Source organism: Oncorhynchus kisutch, linkage group LG19, assembly GCF_002021735.2.
Source record: "Oncorhynchus kisutch isolate 150728-3 linkage group LG19, Okis_V2, whole genome shotgun sequence".
In the NCBI taxonomy this organism is placed as follows: Eukaryota; Metazoa; Chordata; class Actinopteri; order Salmoniformes; family Salmonidae; genus Oncorhynchus; species Oncorhynchus kisutch.
In genome coordinates this window covers 31,658,459-31,680,267 of record NC_034192.2, presented here as the reverse complement: position 1 = coordinate 31,680,267, position 21,809 = coordinate 31,658,459, and the positions used below count along the sequence as shown (strand labels likewise).

General features: G+C 48.2%; 1 protein-coding gene across 1 annotated transcript in view; it reads right to left on the bottom strand.

The window, feature by feature from the left end:
• LOC109910115 (short transient receptor potential channel 7) overlaps positions 1-21,809 on the bottom strand; it is a 60,651-nt gene that overhangs the window by 2,084 nt on the left and 36,758 nt on the right. Inside the window, exons 7-8 of the mRNA XM_031797920.1 lie at positions 7,863-8,058; positions 4,939-5,160 (exon numbers count right to left, since the gene is read on the bottom strand). Coding sequence (XP_031653780.1) covers positions 4,939-5,160; positions 7,863-8,058 — 418 coding nt within the window. The remainder of the gene's footprint in view (positions 1-4,938; positions 5,161-7,862; positions 8,059-21,809) is intronic.

Here is a 21,809-nt window from a genome sequence, read left to right as displayed (position 1 = left end):
CAACATGAGTTCATATATATTAGTAGGTTTTCACTCCAAACATAAACTAGCAAACCTGATTCAAATAATTAGCTGCTTGATAAGCTGAGTCAGGTTTGTTACAACTAGGGCTGGAGTGAAAACCTACAGGAAGTTAGTTCTCTGCGAATGCAGATTGACATAAAAGTGTAGTCAACTTTGTTCTAAGAACAAAAATAATCTGATCGGATTTGTTCTGCCCTAAACCAACCAACTGGTTTGTAAAAGATTCTCTGTTCAAACCTCCGCCATGTTTTCAAAAGTTGTGCATCTGTTAAACTCCGCCCATTGACCTTTTCGAAACCCAATCGGATTTGTTCTGCCCTAAATCAGTCAGCTATTTCCTGCCCTTAGAACAAAGTTGACTACACTTTATGTCAGTCTGCTCCAGGAACAGGGATGGAGAGCTCTGGTCTAAATCCACGTGCTGGTATTGGCAGGATCAACTAGTATTCAGTATGCAGGAACAACTAGAGAAGACAGAAGACCAACCTTGACTTAAGTTACATTTTGTTGTTGCAGTGCATCAATAACATAAGTTATATATGAGGACGAGTTAGACACAACAACACAAAATGAGACGCTAGAGAGGAGGTTAGAGAGCATGACAGCCATATGAGTCACTGCAAATCTAGGTAAAATCAAATCAATGTTTATTGGTCGCATACACAGACTTGCAGGGGAAACAAAAAGCTTGTGTTTCTAGCTCCAACAGTGCAGTAAAATGCTTGTGTTTCTAGCTCCAACAGTGCAGTAAAATGCTTGTGTTTCTAGCTCCAACAGTGCAGTAAAATGCTTGTGTTTCTAGCTCCAACAGTGCAGTAAAAAGCTTGTGTTTCTAGCTCCAACAGTGCAGTAAAAAGCTTGTGTTTCTAGCTCCAACAGTGCAGTAAAAAGCTTGTGTTTCTAGCTCCAACAGTGCAGTAAAAAGCTTGTGTTTCTAGCTCCAACAGTGCAGTAAAAAGCTTGTGTTTCTAGCTCCAACAGTGCAGTAAAAAGCTTGTGTTTCTAGCTCCAACAGTGCAGTAAAATGCTTGTGTTTCTAGCTCCAACAGTGCATTAAAAAGCTTGTGTTTCTAGCTCCAACAGTGCAGTAAAAAGCTTGTGTTTCTAGCTAAAACAGTGCAGTAAAAAGCTTGTGTTTCTAGCTCCAACAGTGCAGTAAAAAGCTTGTGTTTATAGCTCCAACAGTGCAGTAAAATGATTGTGTTTCTAGCTCCAACAGTGCAGTAAAAAGCTTGTGTTTCTAGCTCCAACAGTGCAGTAAAAAGCTTGTGTTTCTAGCTCCAACAGTGCAGTAAAATGCTTGTGTTTCTAGCTCCAACAGTGCAGTAAAAAGCTTGTGTTTCTAGCTCCAACAGTGCAGTAAAATGCTTGTGTTTCTAGCTCCAACAGTGCAGTAAAAAGCTTGTGTTTCTAGCTCCAACAGTGCAGTAAAAAGCTTGTGTTTCTAGCTCCAACAGTGCAGTAAAAAGCTTGTGTTTCTAGCTCCAACAGTGCAGTAAAAAGCTTGTGTTTCTAGCTCCAACAGTGCAGTAAAAAGCTTGTGTTTCTAGCTCCAACAGTGCAGTAAAATGCTTGTGTTTCTAGCTCCAACAGTGCAGTAAAATGCTTGTGTTTCTAGCTCCAACAGTGCAGTAAAATGCTTGTGTTTCTAGCTCCAACAGTGCAGTAAAAGCTTGTGTTTCTAGCTCCAACAGTGCAGTAAAAAGCTTGTGTTTCTAGCTCCAACAGTGAAACAGTAAAAGTAGGCAATACAAAATAATAGAATACAACAGAACCCAAAAATAAAAATATAGAAATTAAGAAATATCAGAACAAGCAATGTCAGAGTCCGGAATAAAAATATATATTGTTCAAAACATTAGGAACACCTGCTCTTTCCTGACCAGGTGAATCCAGGTGAAAGCTATGATCCCTTACCGGGTCACTTGCTAAAATCATTTCAATCAGTTTAGTTGAAAGGGAAGAAAATTGGTTAACTTTTAAACCTTGAGACATGGATTGTGTATGTGTGCTCTTCAGAGGGTGAATGAGCCCAAAAAATATTGAAGTGCCTTTGAATGGGGTATGGTAGTAGGTGCCAGGCGCACTGGTTTGAGTGTGTCAAGAACTGCAATGCTTCTGGGTTTTTCACACTCAACAGTTTCCCGTGTGTATCATGAATGGTCCACCACCCAAAGGACATCCAGCCAACTTGACACAACTGTGGGAAGCATTGGAGTCAACATGGGCCACCTATTGGAACACTTTTGACACATTGTAGAGTCCATGCACTTACGAATTGAGACTGATCCGATGGCAAAAGTGGGTGCAATGAAATATTAGGAAGGTGTTCCTAATGTTGTGTACACTCATACACTACCATTCAAAAGTTTGGGGTCACTTAGAAATGTCCTTGTTTTTGAGAGAAAAGCACATTTCTTGTCCATTAAAATAACATCAAATTGATCAGAAATACAGTGTAGACATTGTTAACGTTGTAAATGACTATTGTAGCTAAGGCTAATTGATTATTAGAAAACCCCTTTTGCAATTATGTTAGAACAGCTGAAAACTGTTGTCCTGATTAAAGAAGCAAAAATAACTGGCCTTCTTTAGACTAGTTGAGTATCTGGAGCATCAGCATTCTATCAGTCTATTCTTGTTCTGACAAATGAAGGTTATTCCATGCGAGAAATTGCCAAGAAACTGAAGATCTCGTAAAACTCTGTGTACTACTCCCTTCACAGAACAGCGCAAACTGGCTCTTACCAGAATAGAACGAGGAGTGGGAGGCCCTGGTGCACAACTGAGCAAGAGGACTAGTACATTAGAGTGTTTAGTTTGAGAAACAGGCACCTCACAAGTCCTCAACTGGCCGCTTCATTAAACAGTACCCGCAAAACACCAGTTTCAACGTCAACAGTGAAGAGGCGACTCCGGGATGCTGGCCTTCTAGGCAGAGTTGCAAAGAAAAAGCCATATCTCAGACTGGCCAATACAAATAAAAGATTAAGATGGGCAAAAGAACACAGACACTGGACAGAAGAACTCTGCCTAGAAGGCCAGCATCTCGGAGTCGTCTCTTCACTGTTGACGTTGAGACTGGTGTTTTGCGGGTACTATTTACACATGTGGTAGCCATGCTGGTTACAAACTATAATTTGTTGTTCAACAGGACAATGACCCAACACACCTCCAGGCTGTGTAAGGGCTATTTGACCAAGAAAATGAGCGACGGAGTGCTGCATCAGATGACCTGGCCTCCACAATCACCCGACCTCAACCCAAATGAGATGGTTTGGGATGAGTTAGACTGCAGAGTGAAGGAAAAGCAGCCAACAAGTGCTCAGCATATGTGGGAACTCCTTCAAGACTATTGGAAAATCATTCCTCATGAAGCTGGTTGAGAGAATGCAAAGCTGTCATCAAGGCAAAGGGTGGCTACTTTGAAGAATCTAAAATCTAAAATCAATTTTGTTTTGTTTGACCCTTTTTTGGTTACTACATGATTCCATATGTGTTATTTCATAGTTTTGATGTCTACAGTATTATTCTACAATGTAGAAAATAGTAAAAATAAAGAAACTGTGTATATAAATAGATAGAAAATAATACTGTATTATATGTTATATTTATTTCTGTGCTGCAAACATGATTCCTATTACCTTGGAATAATGTGTATTATGTCACTGTGTGTTGATGTATCTGCTCTCTGCTCTGCTAAATATCAATGACCTAGTTTTAATGTCCTCTTCTAGATTTACTTAGTGTCCTACGAGTCCTTATTTTCATTTTGGCAGGAGATACGCTCAAACACACACACACACACACACACACACACACACACACACACGCACACACATGCATGCACATGCACATGCACATAGATATTCACACACAGATCTGGGGCTCGAAAGGCTGCTAAGCTTGACATCATCAGTGGCATGGCAAACTGCAATGGGCCTTGAAACTAGTCCTGTATACTAACACACAAACATACACACACACACACACACTCAATAACAAACAGTTACAAACCCAATGTACACAACGTACGCAAACACTCTAAAAGTGAAGCAAGTTGCCGTATACATGCATATCTCCTTCAGGAAGAGAGAAACCGCTGCAGTTCGCTCCAACAAACTCACTTGACATTTTGTCCCGTCTTCCTAAGGTCTAGTGTGAGTCTGCGTATCGATTGCTCACCTGATGCTCTGCTCAGTTGTGTTTCATAGCCAAGCCATCAGCTCTCTGTCTACCCACAGAGGGAGTTCTATAAAACCGATCCTGCCTCTACAAACCAGGTTAAGCATTAGGTAGGAGCGGGCATATCCAACAGCTCCTATAATACATCCTGAAGCCTTTGAAATACATCCAATAGTCTCCACAACACATCCACCACCAAAATAACCCAAGTGGCTTTTGCAACAGCTTTGGCAAAACATTGTGCAGTGCCATTTAGATTTGGCACCATGCCTCCCTGGATGTTCAGCTATGCTTTGGCAAGACCGATTTTTAAAAATATATTGTTTTTATTTCACCTTTATTTAACCAGGTAGGTCAGTTGTGAACACGTTCTCATTTACAACTGCGACTTGGCCAAGATAAAGCAAAGCAGTGCGACAGAAACAACACATGAGTTACACATGGGATAAACACACGTATAGTCAATAACACAATAGAAAAGCCTATATACAGTGTGTGCAAATGTAGTAAGATTTACCAAGGATCTGCTCAGCACCATTCACAGCAAATTCTCACCTGGTATTCCAATAAGCTAAACAAATAAAATACATTTAAAATTGTATTTTAAAAATGTTCTTATCTTATTACACTGAAAATAGCTTGGTATAAGATCAAACACTTACTAGCATCTACAGTATGTATTGATACATTTAGGGTTTGACTTTTGACTTTTGCCCTCTCCCCTCTGACCTTGAGTCGTGGGTTAAGCATGCCCATCTCTAGCTCGTTGTCGTGGCGACGCCCCTTGGCCTTGCAGAGGTGAACGATGCAGGCCTTGGTGCGGAGGACCAGGTAGTACCAGGATTTGGGAGAAGGCACCATGTTGAAAGGAGCGGGCAGAGTGCGACCCTCGTCAAAGTAGGACATCCACAGCTTGGCACGGGCAAACTTCCACTCTACATCTGCATCCGTCTGGAGGGGACACACACACATGGACATACAGGCACAAACAAATAAATGCATGCGCACACCGCACACATAAACACACACATTGGTACAGTCATGTGGGATTAACAATATTTCACACTGAATATTTGTTTCTTTGACTAAACATTATCATAACATGACCATTGTATGATTATAAATGTAAGATTGGATAATTCCTAATGAATGCATTATTAATAGGACTGATCTCTATAGGAATGACTTATTAATAAAACTGACTCCTATATGAATGACTTATTAATAGGACTGACCTCTATAGGAATGAGTTATTAATAGGACTGACCTCTATAGGAATGACTTATTAATAGGACTGACCTCTATAGGAATGAGTTATTAATAGGACTGACCTCTATAGGAATGACTTATTAATAGGACTGACCTCTATAGGAATGAGTTATTAATAGAACTGACCTCTATGTGAATGACTTATTAATAGGACTGACCTCTATAGGAATGAGTTATTAATAGAACTGACCTCTATGTGAATGACTTATTAATAGGACTGACCTCTATAGGAATGAGTTATTAATAGAACTGACCTCTATGTGAATGACTTATTAATAGGACTGACCTCTATAGGAATGACTTATTAATAGGACTGATCTCTATAGGAATGAGTTATTAATAGGACTGACCTCTATGTGAATGACTTATTAATAGGACTGACCTCTATGTGAATGACTTATCAATAGGACTGACCTCTATGTGAATTACTTATTAATAGGACTGACCTCTATAGGAATGACTTATTAATAGGACTGACCTCTATAGGAATGACTTATTAATAGGACTGACCTCTATGTGAATGACTTATCAATAGGACTGACCTCTATGTGAATTACTTATTAATAGGACTGACCTCTATAGGAATGACTTATTAATAGGACTGACCTCTATGTGAATGACTTATCAATAGGACTGACCTCTATGTGAATTACTTATTAATAGGACTGACCTCTATAGGAATGACTTATTAATAGGACTGACCTCTATAGGAATGACTTATTAATAGGACTGACCTCTATGTGAATGACTTATCAATAGGACTGACCTCTATGTGAATTACTTATTAATAGGACTGACCTCTATAGGAATGACTTATTAATATGACTGACCTCTATAGGAATGACTTATTAATAGGACTGACCTCTATGTGAATGACTTATCAATAGGACTGACCTCTATGTGAATTACTTATTAATAGGACTGACCTCTATAGGAATGACTTATTAATAGGACTGACCTCTATGTGAATGACTTGTCAATAGGACTGACCTCTATGTGAATGAGTTATTAATAGGACTGACCTCTATGTGAATGACTTATCAATAGGACTGACCTCTATAGGAATGACTTATTAATAGGACTGACCTCTATAGGAATGACTTATTAATAGGACTGACCTCTATAGGAATGACTTATCAATAGGACTGACCTCTATAGGAATGACTTATCAATAGGACTGACCTCTATAGGAATGACTTATCAATAGGACTGACCTCTATAGGAATGACTTATTAATAGGACTGACCTCTATAGGAATGACTTATTAATAGGACTGACCTCTATAGGAATGACTTATTAATAGGACTGACCTCTATAGGAATGAGTTATTAATAGGACTGACCTCTATAGGAATGACGTATCAATAGGACTGACCTCTATGTGAATGACTTATCAATAGGACTGACCTCTATAGGAATGACTTATTAATAGGACTGACCTCTATAGGAATGAGTTATTAATAGAACTGACCTCTATGTGAATGAGTTATTAATAGGACTGACCTCTATAGGAATGACTTATTAATAGGACTGACCTCTATAGGAATGACTTATTAATAGGACTGACCTCTATAGGAATGACTTATTAATAGAACTGACCTCTATGTGAATGAGTTATTAATAGAACTGACCTCTATGTGAATGAGTTATTAATAAAACGGACTCCTATATGAATGAGTTATTAATAGGACTGACCTCTATATGAATCGGCAGGGTAGCCTAGTTGTTAGAGCTTTGGACTACCTGAAGGTTGCAAGTTCAAATCCCCGAGCTGACAAGGTACAAATCTGTCGTTCTGTCCCTGAACCCACTGTTCCTAGGCCGTCATTGAAAATAAGAATTTGTTCTTAACTGACTTGCCTAGTTAAATAAAGGTAAAATGAATGAGTTATTAATAGGACTGCCTTCTATGTGAATGAGTTATTAATAGGACTGCCCTCTATATGAATGAGTTATTAATAGGACTGCCCTCTATATGAATGAGTTATTAATAGGACTGCCCTCTATATGAATGAGTTATTAATAGGACTGCCCTCTATATGAATGAGTTATTAATAGGACTGCCCTCTATATGAATGAGTTATTAATAGGACTGACCTCTATATGATTGAGTTATTAATAGGACTGCCCTCTATATGAATGAGTTATTAATAGGACTGACCTCTATATGAATGAGTTATTAATAGGACTGCCCTCTATGTGAATGAGTTATTAATAGGACTGACCTCTATATGAATGAGTTATTAATAGGACTGACTTCTTTATGAATGAGTTATTAATAGGACTGACTTCTTTATGAATGAGTTATTAATAGGACTGACCTCTATATGAATAAGTAATTAATAGGACTGCCCTCTATATGAATGAGTTATTAATAGAACTGACCTCTATCTCTTGGTAGGAGCTATTGATCATAGCGATGAGCATGTTGAGTAGAACCACCACCATAGTGACGTTATAGACCCCAAACAGCACATAGCCAATATTCTCTATGAACTTATGGTCATACTTCAGGACCACGGAGATCACCTCCGACAGACCGAAGATGGACCAGAACAGAGTCTTAAAGCTCTCCTCCACCCTGGGGAAAAACACACGGATGCACACGCAAGCATGAGTCTGTAAACCAGAGTATAGTGTTCTTTTAGTAGAGTTTATGAGCTGGCACTGATGAAATAGCTGATGAGTCATGTCCAATTCCAACACATTATCCCCCCACCAGGAAAGCTCAATCGAAGAGGCAAAGCCAGTTCTCCTGTTCCACTTTGGAACAGCCCAGGGCTTTTGTCTGTGATTTGGTTGTGCATGGAACGGAACAGGTTGGAAACGTCTGGTCCAGTCTAGTCTAGTCCAGTCCAGTCCAGTCTAGTCTAGTCTAGTCCAGTCCAGTCCAGTCCAGTCCAGTCCATTTGGTTCTGCTTTTAGTCTCAGTGCTCAGTACAAGTTGGTTGAATGAGGTGACATTGCTCTAGCTAGCGCTGTCAGACACCCAAGCTCTGAGGTGGTTTGGAGTGAGCTAAACATACACTTTGCCAAAAGAACACCGACATTTGGACGCAATACTGCCAAATAAACATTCAATGAATGGCAAAGCAAGAGGGAGGGGTGAAGGAAAAGAGAGATGTCGGCTACAGGCCTGTGTGTGCACTTCAATAATAAACCTCTCCTCTTTCAGCGCTTAGAGCCACACACACTTCTTTCTAGGAAGAGTGGAAAACACTGCTTAACCTACAACTCGCTCTCTATGTCTTTGTTCTCTGTCTCTCTGTCTTCTCACAGACTCACAAGATCTTAGAACTCGGATAACTCTGTAGTAACTCGCTAAAATAATTAACAATATGTCACCTGTCAGCTCGATGTGCTGCAAGGCCCAGTATGTACAGTAACATGCATGTGGTACCATGGCTGAATAAACCTAAATCCTCTCTCTATTGGACAATGTTCTCATGTGGAACGGTATTCAGACCCCCATATGATAGTCCATCCACTTGATCCTTGCTGATGTTTATTGACTTCCCTTTCCTCTGACCTGGGGCTCACGTGACAAACTAACGTCAATATGCAAGACTCTTTACATGTATTTAGAAATGAATGTACATGTTATTAGGCAGGGAAACGGAGAGGTTTCTAATAGAAGCTTTATGACATACAAGGACATCCCCACTTGTCTGCAGAGATACAGGAGTCCTTTCTATACGTGAAACAATTCTATCAGTCGCCGGCTACCACTACCCCTCCTATTCACACAGAGAGCAGACCAGCGGATATTGATGCCGGGTGCTGAGCCGTCATTAAACGCTTCTGTCTAGTTCCCTAACAGCTGGTCACAGCGGGTGCCTTCAGAGACACAGTCAGCCTTAACCCTCAGGAGAGCACCTCACTGACAGGAGAGAGGGAGGCAGTACAAGGCACCACACACACACACACACACCCTACGAGGGAGAATGGCGGCAACTCACCTCTAGTCTGTGTGTGTGTGTAATCCAAACCCAATTACTGCTCATCTACTTCCTCAGGAGACTGATATGAACACACAGTAGGTCCCTCTCGCTCGCTCTCCCTCTCCCTCTCTCTCTCTCTCTCTCTCTCTCTCTCTCTCCCTCTCTCTCTGTCTCCCTCTCTCTCTCTATCTCTCTCGCTCGCTCTCTCTAACTTTATTTTCCATTATTCCTTTTCTCGATCTTTCTTCAGTGCCACTCTCTCCCTCCCTTCCACTCTGTCTCTCTCTCTAACTATCTTTCTCTTTAGCTCACTCTCTCTCTATAATCAGGGAAATCAATGCTGCAGATCAGTAAATTGACGACTTAAAAAAATATATAAAAAAATTCTCATCATTCCGATATTAAAATCCTCTCCCTCCCTCTCTATCCCTCCCTTATAGCATTTCTATATGAACTTCCCTCCCTCCTTTACTCTCCTCCCTCACCGCCTCCCTCGCTCCATCTAGCAGTGCTATCTCTCAGGAGAGTGGTGTAGACAGACATCTTCAAGTATTAAACTCAGATCAACTTTCCTCGATCACGCCGCTGAGCCGTATCCATGGTGACAGACGGGTAAGCACCTCTGGTCTTAATCAATGTGATTTGTTTGAGTGGGTGTATGTGTAGTGTGTGTGTCTTCTCTGGTCATATGTATTGAATAGGGAATTGAACAGTGCGAGACAAGCAATTAGGAGCTTCATGACAACACGAGTGTCCATCACGCTCTATAAATTCTCTCTCTCTCTCTCAGCACATCCCGACTTGCATATCCCCTGGAAATAAAAGAAAAGAGATCATCCGTTCACCTACTCTGCATCTCACAAAGACACGGCGGTTGGACTCATCAGACCAAAGGACAGATTTCCACCGGTGTAATGTTCTTATTCGTGTTTCTTGGCCCAAGCAAGTCTCTTCTTCTTATTGGTGTCCTTTAGTAGTGGTTTCTTTGCAGCAATTTGACCATGAAGGCCTGATTCACGCAGTCTCCTCTGAACAGTTGATGTTGAGATGTGTCTGTTACTTGAACTCTGAAGCATTTATTTGGGCTACAATCTGAGTCTGGTAACTCTAATGAACTTATCCTCTGCAGTAGAGGTAATTCTGGGTCTTCCTTTCCTGTGGCGGTCCTCATGAGAGCCAGTTTCATTATAGCGCTTGATGGTTTTTGCAACTGCACTTGAATAAACTGTAAAATTTCTTGACACTACTGACCTTCATGTCTTAGAGTAATGATGGGCTGTATTTCTCTTTGCTTATTTGAGCTGTTCTTGACCTAATATGGACTTGGTCTTTTACCAAATATGGCTATCTTCTGAATACCACCCCTACCTTCTCACAACACAACTCATTGGCTCAAACGCATTAAGAAGGAAAGAAATTCCCCAAATTAACTTTTAACAAGGCACACCTGTTAAGTGAATGCAGTCCAGGTGACTACCTCATGAAGCTGGTTGAGAGAATGCCAAGAGTGTGCAAAGCTGTCATCAAGGCAAAGGATGGCTACTTTGAAGAATCTCAAATATAAACTCTTTTGGTTACTGCATGATTCCATATGTGTTATTTCATAGTTTTGATGTCTTCACTACTGTTCTATGATGTAGAAAATAGTAAAAACAAAGAAAAACCCTGGAATGAGAACGTGTGTGCAAACTTTTAACTGGTACTGTACATATGTTCCTTTTTTACCCCCCCCGCTAAACTGTCATGCCATACCACCAGGGCCTCTCTCTCTCTCTCTCTCCTCTCTCTCTCCTCCCTCTCTCTCTCTCTCTCTCTCTCCTCTCTCTCTCTCTCTCTCTCTCTCTCTCTCTCTCTCTCTCTCTACTCTTCAGCTCTCACAAAATATATCTCACTCTCTTTGGTTTTGCCCTCTCCCTCCTTCTCAGCTTGTTCTCCATGTCTGTGTGTCTTCTTCAGCTTATCCCTCTGATTCTCCATCTTCTGTATGTGCCAGTGGCCTGTTTCCCTTATTGTGCCCACACAAACAGGCCAGCCAAGAATCCTCCTCTGCTTCTCTCCATCCCCCTCTAGTCTCTCCTTCCCACTCTAGTCTCTCCTTCCCCCTCTAGTCTCTCCATCCCCCTCTAGTCTCTCCTTCCCCCTCTAGTCTCTCCATCCCCCTCTAGTCTCTCCTTCCCCCCTAGATCTCTCCATCCCCTCTAGTCTCTCCTTCCACTCTAGTCTCTCCTTCCCCCTCTAGTCTCTCTTCCCCCTCTAGTTCTCGTCCTTCCCCCTCTAGTCTCTCCTTCCTCCCCTAGTATCTCCATCGCCCTCTAGTCTCTCCTTCCCCCTCTAGTCTCTCCAATACTGTCCTCTAGTCTCGTCCTTCCCCCTCTAGTCCTCTCCTTCCCCCTCTAGTCTCATCATCTAGTCTCTACTTCCCCCTCTAGTCTCTCGTTCCCCTCTAGTCTCTCCTTCCCCCCTAGTCTCTCCATCCCCTCTAGTCTCTCCTTCCCCCTCTAGTCTTCTCTCCATCCCTCTAGTCTCTTCTTCCCCCTAGTCTCTCCATCCCCTCTAGTCTCTCCGTCCCCCTCTAGTCTCTCCATCCCCCTCTAGTCTCTCCCGTCCCCTCTCTAGTCTCTCCATCCCCCTCTAGTCTCTCCATCCCCCTCTAGTCCTCTCCATCCCCCTCTAGTCTCTCCGTCCCCCTCTAGTCTCTCCTTCCCCCTCTAGTCTTCTCCTTTCCCCCTCTAGTCTCTCCATCCCCCTCTAGTCCTTCTCCGTCCCCCTCTAGTATCTTCCATCCCTCTTCTAGTCTCTCCTTCCCCCTCTAGTCTCTCCATCCCCTCTAGTCTCTCCATCCCCTCTAGTCTCTCCATCCCCCTCTAGTCTCTCCTTCCCCCTCTAGTCTCTCCATCCCCCTCTAGTCACTCCTTCCCCCTCTAGTCTTCTCCTTCCCCTCTAGTCTCTCCTTCCCCCTCTAGTCTCTCCATCCCCCTCTAGTCTCTCCATCCCCCTCTAGTCTCTCCTTCCCCCTCTAGTCTCTCCATCCCCCTCTAGTCTCTCCTTCCGCCTCTAGTCTCTCCTTCCTCCCCTAGTCTCTCCATTCCCCCTCTAGTCTCTCCTTCCCCCCTCTATGTCTCTCCTTCCCCACTCTAGTCTCTCCTTCCCCCTCTAGTCTCATCCTTCCTCCCTAGTATCTCCATCCCCCTCTAGTCTCTCCTTCCCCCTCTATTCTCTCCAATACTGTCCTCTAGTCTCTCCTTCCCCCTCTAGTCTCTCTTCCCCTCTAGTCTCTCCTCTAGTCCTCTGCCCTCTAGTCTCTCCTTCCCTCTAGTCTCTCCTTCCCCTCTCGTAGTCTCTCCTTCCCCCTCTAAGTCTCTCCATCCCCTCTAGTCTCTCCATCCCCTCTAGTCTCTTCCATCCCTCTAGTCTCTCCTTCCCCTCTAGTCTCTCCTTCCCCCTCTAGTCTCTCCTTCCCCCTCTAGTTTCTCCTTCCCCTCTAGTCTCTCCTTCCCCTCTAGTTTCTCCTTCCCCCTCTAGTCTCTCCTTCCCCTCTAGTCTCTCCATCCCCCTCTAGTCTCTCCTTCCCCCTCTAGTCTCTCCATCCCCCTCTAGTCTCTCCTTCCCCCTCTAGTCTCTCCATTACTCTCCTCTAGTCTCTCCTTCCCCCTCTAGTCTCTCCTTCCCCTCTAGTCTCCTCTTCCCCCTAGTCTCTCCATCCCCCTTTAGTCTCTCCTTCCCCCCTCTAGTCTCTCTCCTTCCCCCTCTAGTCTCTCCTTCCTCCCCTAGTCTCTCCTTCCCCCTCTAGTCTCTCCTTCCCCCTCTAGTCTCTCCTTCCCCCTCTAGTCTCTTCCTTCCCCCTCTAGTCTCTCCTTCCCCCCTCTAGTTCTCCTTCCCCCTAGTCTCTCCTTCCCCCTCTAGTCCTCCATCCCCCTCTAGTCTCTCCTTCCCCTCTAGTCTCTCCATCCCCCTCTAGTCTCTCCTTCCCCCTCTAGTCTCTCCAATACTCTCCTCTAGTCTCTCCTTCCCCCTCTAGTCTCTCCTTCCCCCTCTAGTCTCTCCTTCCCCCTCTAGTCTCTCCATCCCCCTTTAGTCTCTCCTTCCCCCTCTAGTCTCTCCTTCCCCCTCTAGTCTCTCCTTCCTCCCCTAGTATCTCCATCCCCCTCTAGTCTCTCCTTCCCCCTCTAGTCTCTCTCCCCCTCTAGTCTCTCCTTCCCCTCTAGTCTCTCCTTCCCCCTAGTCTCTCCATCCCCTCTAGTCTCTCCATCCCCCTCTAGTCTCTCCTTCCCCCTTAGTCTCTCCATCCCCCTCTAGTCTCCTTCCTCCCTCTAGTCTCTCCTTCCTCCCCTAGTCTCTCCATCCCCCTCTAGTCTCTCCTTCCCCCTCTAGTCCTCCTTCCCCCTCTAGTCTCTCCTCCCCCTCTAGTCTCTCCTTCCCCTCTAGTCTCTCCTCCTCCCCCTCTAGTCTCTCCTTCCTCCCCTAGTATCTCCATCCCCCTCTAGTCTCTCCCCTCTAGTCTCTCTCTTATACTGTCCTCTAGTCTCTCCTTCCCCCTCTAGTCTCTCCATCCCCCTCTAGTCTCTCCTCTAGTCTCTCCTTCCCCCTCTAGTCTCTCCTTCCCCCTCTAGTCTCTCCTTCCCCCCTAGTCTCTCCATCCCCTCTAGTCTCTCCTTCCCCCTCTAGTCTCTCCTTCCCCCTCTAGTCTCTCTCATCCCTCTAGTCCTCTCCATCCCCTATAGTCTCTCCATCCCCTCTAGTTCTCCTTCCCCCGTAGTCTCCTTCCCCCTCTAGTCTCTCCATCCCCCCTCTAGTCTCTCCTTCCCCCTCTAGTCTCTCCATCCCCCTCTAGTCTCTCCTTCCCCCTCTAGTTCTCCTTCCCCTCTAGTCTCTCCTTCCCCCTCTAGTCTCTCCATCCCCCTTAGTCTCTCCTTCCCCTCTAGTCTCTCCTTCCCCCTCTAGTTCTCTCCTTCCCCTAGTATCTCCATCCCCCTCTAGTCTCTCCTTCCCCCTCTAGTCTCTCCTTCCCCCCTAGTCTCTCCTTCCCCCTCTAGTCTCTCCATCCCCCTCTAGTTTCTCCTTCCCCCTCTAGTCTCTCCTTCCCCCTCTAGTTTCTCCTTCCCCCTCTAGTCTCTCCTTCCCCCTCTAGTCTCTCCATCCCCCTCTAGTCTCTCCTTCCCCCCTCTAGTCTCTCCTCCCCTCTAGTCTCTCCTTCCCCTCTAGTCTCTCCATTACTCCTCCTCTAGTCTCTCCTTCCCCCTCTAGTCTCTCCGTTCCCCCTCTAGTCTCTCCTTCCCCCTCTAGTCTCTCATCCCCCTTTAGTCTCTCCTTCCCCTCTAGTCTCCCCTTCCCCTCTAGTCTCTCCTTCCTCCCCTAGTATCTCCATCCCCCTCTAGTCTCTCCTTCCCCCTCTAGTCTCTCCTTCCCCCTCTAGTCTCTCCTTCCCCCTCTAGTCTCTCCTTCCCCCTGTCTCTCCATCCCTCTCTAGTCTCTCCATCCCCCTCTAGTCTCTCCTTCCCTCTAGTCTCTCCATCCCCCTCTAGTCTCTCCTTCCCCCTCTAGTCTCTCCTTCCTCCCCTAGTCTCTCCATCCCCCTCTAGTCTCTCCTTCCCCTCTAGTCTCTCCTTCCCCTCTAGTCTCTCCTTCCCCCTCTAGTCTCTCCTTCCCCCTCTAGTCTCTCCTTCCTCCCCTAGTCTCTCCATCCCCCTCTAGTCTCTCCTTCCCCCTCTAGTCTCTCCATCCCTGGTCCTCTAGTCTCTCCTTCCCCCCTAGTCTCTTCCTTCCCCCTCTAGTCTCTCCTTTCCCCCCCTAGTCTCTCCATCCCCCTCTAGTCTCTCCTTCCCCCTCTAGTCTCTCCTTCCCCTCTAGTCTTCTCCATCCCCTCTAGTCTGCTCTCCATCCCCTCTAGTCTCTCCCCCCCCTCCCCCCCCTAGTTCCCTCCTTCCCCTGCTTATCTCTCCTTCCCCCTCTAGTCTCTCCTTCCTCCCTAGTATCTCCATTCCCCTCTAGTCTCTCCTTCCCCCTCTATTCTCTCCAAACTGGTCCTCTAGTCTCTCCTTCCCCCTCTAGTCTCTCCTTCCCCCTCTAGCTCTCCTCTAGTCTCTCCTTCCCCCTCTAGTCTCTCCTTCCCCCTCTAGTCTCTTTTCCCCTCTTTCCTCTTTAAAAGTCTCTCCTTCCCCCTCTAGTCTCTCCATCCCCTCTAGTCTCTCCATCCCCTCTAGTCTCTCCATCCCCTCTAGTCTCTCTCCTTCCCCCTCTAGTCTCCTTCCCCCTCTAGTCTCTCCTCCCCCCTCTAGTCTCTCCTTCCCCCTCTAGTCTCTCCTTCCCCCTCTAGTTTCTCCTTCCCCCTCTAGTCTCTCCTTCCCCCTCTAGTCTCTCCATCCCCCTCTAGTCTCTCCTTCCCCCCTAGTCTCTCCATCCCCCTCTAGTCTCTCTCCTCCCCTCTAGTCTCTCCATTACTCTCCTCTAGTCTCTCCTTCCCCCTCTAGTCTCTCCTCCGCCCTCTAGTCTCTCCTTCCCCCTCTAGTCTCTCTCCATCCCCCTTTAGTCTCTCCTTCCCCCTCTAGTCTCTCCTTCCCCCTCTAGTCTCTCCTTCCTCTCGCCTAGTCTCTCCCTTCCCCCTCTAGTCTCTCCTTCCCCTCTAGTCTCTCCTCCCCCTCTAGTCTCTCCTTCCCCCTCTAGTCTCTCTTCCCCCTCTAGTTTTCTCCTCCCCCCTAGTCCTCTCCTTCCCCCTCTAGTCTCTCCATCCCCTCTAGTCTCTCCTTCCCCCTCTAGTTCTCTCCATCCCCCTCTAGTCTCTCCTTCCCCCTCTAGTCTCTCCATTACTCTCTCTAGTCTCTTCCTGTCCCCCTCTAGTCTCTCCTTCCCCCTCTAGTCTCTCCTTCCCCCTCTAGTCTCTCCTCATCCCCCTTTAGTCTCTCCTGTCCCCTCTAGTCTCTCCTTCCCCCTCTAGTCTCTCCTTCCTCCCCTAGTATCTCATCCCCCTCTAGTCTCTCCTTCCCCCTCTGTCTCTCCTTCCCCNCCCTCTAGTCTCTCCTTCCCCCTCTAGTCTCTCCTTCCCCCCTAGTCTCTCATCCCCTCTAGTCTCTCCATCCCTATAGTCTCTCATCCCCCTCTAGTCTCTCCTTCCCCCTCTAGTCTCTCCTTCCCCCTCTAGTCTCTCCATCCCCCTCTAGTCTCTCCTTCCCCCTCTAGTCTCTCCATCCCCCTCTAGTCTCCTTCCCCCTCGAGTCTCTCCTTCCCCTCTATAGTCTCTCACTTCCCCCTCTAGTCTCTCCATCCCCTCTAGTCTCTCCTTCCCCCTCTATCTCTCTCTTCCCCTCTTAGTCTCTCCTTCCCCCTCTAGTCTCTCCTTCCCCTCTAGTCTCTCCATCCCCTCTAGTCTCTCCTTCCCCCTCTAGTCTCTCCATCCCCCTCTAGTCTCTCTTCCCCCCTAGTTCTCCTTCCCCTCTAGTCTCTATTCCCCCTCTAGTCTCTCCTTCCCCTCTAGTCTCTCCATCCCCTTTAGTCTCTCCTTCCCCTCTAGTCTCTCCTTCCCCCTCTAGTCTCTCCTTCCTCCCCTAGTCTCTCCATCCCCCTCTAGTCTATCCTTCCCCCCTCTAGTCTCTCCTTCCCTCTAGTCTCTCCTTCCCCCTCTAGTCTCTCCTTCCCCTTTAGTCTCTCCATCCCCCTCTAGTCTCTCCTTCCCCCTCTAGTCTCTCCTTCCCCCTCTAGTTTCTCATTCCCCCTCTAGTCTCTCCTTCCCCTCTAGTCTCTCCTTCCCCCCTAGTCTCTCCATCCCCCCTCTAGTCTCTCCTTCCCCTCTAGTCTCTCCTTTCCCCTCTAGTCTCTCCTTCCCCCTAGTCTCTCCTTCCCCCTCTAGTCTCTCCTTCCTCCCCTAGTATCTCCATCCCCCTCTAGTCTCTCCTTCCCCCTCTAGTCTCTCCAATTACGTCCCTCTAGTCTCTCCTTCCCTCTAGTCTCTCCTTCCCCTCTAGTCTCCTTCCTCTAGTCTCTCCTTCCCCTCTAGTCTCTTCCTTCCCCTCTAGTCTCTCCTTCCCCCTAGTCTCTCCATCCCCTTCTAGTCTCTCCTTCCCCTCTAGTTCTCCATCCCCCTCTAGTCTCTCCTTCCCCCTCTAGTCTCTCCTCCTCCCCTAGTCTCTCCTTCCCCTCTAGTCTCTCCTTCCCCTCTAGTCTCTCCTTCCCTCTAGTCTCTCCTTCCCCTCTAGTCTCTCCTTCCCCCTCTAGTCTCTCCTTCCTCCCCTAGTCTCTCCATCCCCCTCTAGTCTCTCCTTCCCCCTCTAGTCTCTCCAATAGTCCTCTAGTCTCTCCTTCCCCTCTAGTCTCTCCTTCCCCTCTCTGTCTCTCCTCTAGTCCTCTCTTCCCCCTCTAGTCTCTCCTTCCCCTCTAGTCTCTCCTTCCCCCCTAGTCTCTCCATCCCCCTCTAGTCTCTCCTTCCCCCTCTAGTCTCTCCTTCCCCCTCTAGTCTCTCCATCCCCTATAGTCTCTCCATCCCCTATAGTTTCTCCTTCCCCCTCTAGTCTCTCCTTTCCCCTCTAGTCTCTCCTTCCCCCTCTAGTCTCTCCATCCCCCTCTAGTCTCTCCTTCCCCCTCTAGTCTCTCCATCCCCCTCTAGTCTCTCCTTCCCCCTCTAGTCTCTCCTTCCCCTCTAGTCTCTCCTTCCCCCTCTAGTCTCTCCATCCCCCTTAGTCTCTCCTTCCCCCTCTAGTCTCCTTCCCCCTCTAGTCTCTCCTTCCCCCCCTAGTCTCTCCATCCCCCTCTAGTCTCTCCTTCCCCCTCTAGTCTCTCCTTCCCCCTCTAGTCTCTCCTTCCCCCTCTAGTCTCTCCATCCCCCTCTAGTTTCTCCTTCCCCCTCTAGTCTCTCCTTCCCCCTCTAGTTTCTCCTTCCCCCTCTAGTCTCTCCTTCCCCCTCTAGTCTCTCCATCCCCCTCTAGTCTCTCCTTCCCCCTCTAGTCTCTCCTCCCCCTCTAGTCTCTCCTTCCCCTCTAGTCTCTCATTACTCTCCTCTAGTCTCTCCTTCCCCCTCTAGTCTCTCCTTCCCCCTTAGTCTCTCCATCCCCTCTAGTCTCTCCTTCCCCCTCTAGTCTCTCCTTCCCCTCTAGTCTCTCCTTCCTCCCCTAGTATCTCATCCCCCTCTAGTCTCCTTCCCTCTAGTCTCTCCTTCCCCTCTAGTCTCTCCTTCCCCCCTAGTCTCTCCATCCCCCTCTAGTCTCTCCATCCCCCTCTAGTCTCTCCTTCCCCCTCTAGTCTCTCCTTCCCCTCTAGTCTCTCCATCCCCCTCTAGTCTCTCCTTCCCCCTCTAGTCTCTCCTTCCTCCCCTAGTCTCTCCATCCCCCTCTAGTCTCTCCTTCCCCCTCTAGTCTCTCGTTCCCCCTCTAGTCTCTCCTTCCCCCTCTAGTCTCTCCTTCCCCCTCTAGTCTCTCCTTCCTCCCCTAGTATCTCCATCCCCCTCTAGTCTCTCCTTCCCCTCTAGTCTCTCCAATACTGTCCTCTAGTCTCTCCTTCCCCCTCTAGTCTCTCCTTCCCCTCTAGTCTCTCCTTCCCCCTCTAGTCTCTCCATCCCCTCTAGTCTCTCCTTCCCCTCTAGTCTCTCCTTCCCCTCTAGTCTCCCTTCCCCCTCTAGTCTCTCCAATACTGTCCTCTAGTCTCTCCTTCCCCCTCTAGTCTCTCCTTCCCCCTCTAGTCTCTCCTTCCCCCTCTAGTCTCTCCATCCCCTCTAGTCTCTCCTTCCCCCTCTAGTCTCTCCTTCCCCTCTAGTCTCTCCTTCCCCCCTAGTCTCTCCATCCCCCTCTAGTCTCTCCTTCCCCCTCTAGTCTCTCCTTCCCCCTCTAGTCTCTCCATCCCCTCTAGTCTCTCCATCCCCTATAGTTCTCTCCATCCCCCTCTAGTTTCCTCCTTCCCCTCTAGTCTCTCCTTCCCCCTCTAGTCTCTCCATCCCCCTCTAGTCTCTCCTTCCCCCTCTAGTCTCTCCATCTCCCTCTAGTCTCTCCTTCCCCCTCGAGTCTCTCCTTCCCCCTCTAGTCTCTCCTTCCCCCTCTAGTCTCTCCATCCCCTCTAGTCTCTCCTTCCCCCTCTATTCTCTCCTTCCCCCTCTAGTCTCTCCTTCCCCCTCTGGTCTCTCCTTCCCCCTCTAGTCTCTCCATCCCCTCTAGTCTCTCCTTCCCCCTCTAGTCTCTCCTTCCCCCTCTAGTCTCTCCTTCCCCCCCTAGTCTCTCCATCCCCCTCTAGTCTCTCCTTCCCCCTCTAGTCTCTCCTTCCCCCTCTAGTCTCTCCATCCCCCTTTAGTCTCTCCTTCCCCCTCTAGTCTCTCCTTCCCCCTCTAGTCTCTCCTTCCTCCCCTAGTATCTCCATCCCCCTCTAGTCTCTCCTTCCCCTCTAGTCTCTCCTTCCCCTCTAGTCTTCTCCTTCCCCCTCTAGTCTCTCCTTCCCCCTTAGTCTCTCCATCCCCCTCTAGTCTCTCCACCCCCCTCTAGTCTCTCCTTCCCCTCTAGTTCTCTCCATCCCCCTCTAGTCTCTCCTTCCCCCTCTAGTCTCTCCTTCCTCCCCCTAGTCTCTCCATCCCCCTCTAGTCTCTCCTTCCCCCTCTAGGTCTCTCCTTCCCCCTCTAGTCTCTCCCTTCCCCCTCTAGTTTCTCCTTCCCCCTCTAGTCTCTCCTTCCTCCCCTAGTATCTCCATCCCCCTCTAGTCTCTCCCTTCCCCCTCTAGTCTCTCCAATACTGTCCCTCTAGTCTCTCCTTCCCCCTCTAGTCTCTCCGTCCCCTCCTAGTCTCTCCTCTAGTCTCTCCTTCCCCCCTCTAGTCTCTCCTTCCCCCTCTAGTCTCTCCTTCCCCCCCTAGTCTCTCCATCCCCTTCTAGTCTCTCCTTCCCCCTCTAGTCTCTCCTTCCCCCTCTAGTCTCTCCATCCCTCTAGTCTCTCCATCCCCTATAGTCTCTCCGTCCCCCTCTAGTTTCTCCTTCCCCCTCTAGTCTCTCCTTCCCCCTCTAGTCTCTCCATCCCCCTCTAGTCTCTCCTTCCCCCTCTAGTCTCTCCATCCCCTCTAGTCTCTCCATCCCCCCTCTAGTCTCTCCTTCCCCCTCTAGTCTCTCTTCCCCCTCTAGTCTCTCCGTCCCCCTCTAGTCTCTCCGTCCCCCTCTAGTCTCTCCGTCCCCTCTAGTCTCTCCGTCGCCCTCTAGTCTCTCCATCCCCTCTAGTCTCTCCGTCCCCCTCTAGTCTCTCCTTCCCCCTCTAGTCTCTCCGTCCCCCTCTAGTCTCTCCTTCCCCCTCTAGCCTCTCCATCCCCTCTAGTTTCTCCTTCCCCCTCTAGTCTCTCTTCCCCTCTAGTCTCTCCTTCCCCCTCTAGTCTCTCCATCCCCCTCTAGTCTCTCCTTCCCCCTTAGTCTCTCCATCCCCCTCTAGTCTCTCCTTCCCCCTCTAGTCTCTCCATTACTCTCCTCTAGTCTCTACTTCCCCCTCTAGTCTCTCCTTCCCCCTCTAGTCTCTCCTTCCCCCTCTAGTCTCTCCATCCCCCTTTAGTCTTCCTTCCCCCTCTAGTCTCTCCTTCCCCCTCTAGTCTCTCCTTCCTCCCCTAGTATCTCCATCCCCCTCTAGTCTCTCCTTCCCCCTCTAGTCTCTCCTTCCCCCTCTAGTCTCTCCTTCCCCTCTAGTCCTCCTTCCCCCTAGTCTCTCCATCCCCCTCTAGTCTCTCCTTCCCCCCTAGTCTCTCCATCCCCCTCTAGTCTCTCCTTCCCCCTCTAGTCTCTCCTTCCCCCTTTAGTCTCTCCATCCCCCTCTAGTCTCTCCATCCCCCTCTAGTCTCTCCTTCCCCTCTAGTCTCTCCATCCCCCTCTAGTCTCTCCTTCCCCTCTAGTCTCTCCTTCCTCCCCTAGTCTCTCCATCCCCCTCTAGTCTCTCCTTCCCCCTCTAGTCTCTCCTTCCCCCTCTAGTCTCTCCTTCCTCCCCTAGTATCTCCATCCCCCTCTAGTTCTCCTTCCCCCTCTAGTCTCTCGAATACTGTCCTCTAGTCTCTCCTTCCCCCTCTAGTCTCTCCTTCCCCCTCTAGTCTCTCCTCTAGTCTCTCCTTCCCCCTCTAGTCTCTCCTTCCCCCTCTAGTCTCTCATTCCCCCTCTAGTCTCTCCTTCCCCCCCTAGTCTCTCCATCCCCCTCTAGTCTCTCCTTCCCCCTCTAGTCTCTCCTTCCCCCTCTAGTCTCTCCATCCCCTCTAGTCTCTCCATCCCCTATAGTCTCTCCATCCCCCTCTAGTTTCTCCTTCCCCCTCTAGTCTCTCCTTCCCCCTCTAGTCTCTCCATCCCCCTCTAGTCTCTCCTTCCCCCTCTAGTCTCTCCATCCCCCTCTAGCCTCTCCATCCCCCCTCTAGTCTCTCCTTCCCCCTCTAGTCTCTCCGTCCCCCTCTAGTCTCTCCGTCCCCCTCTAGTC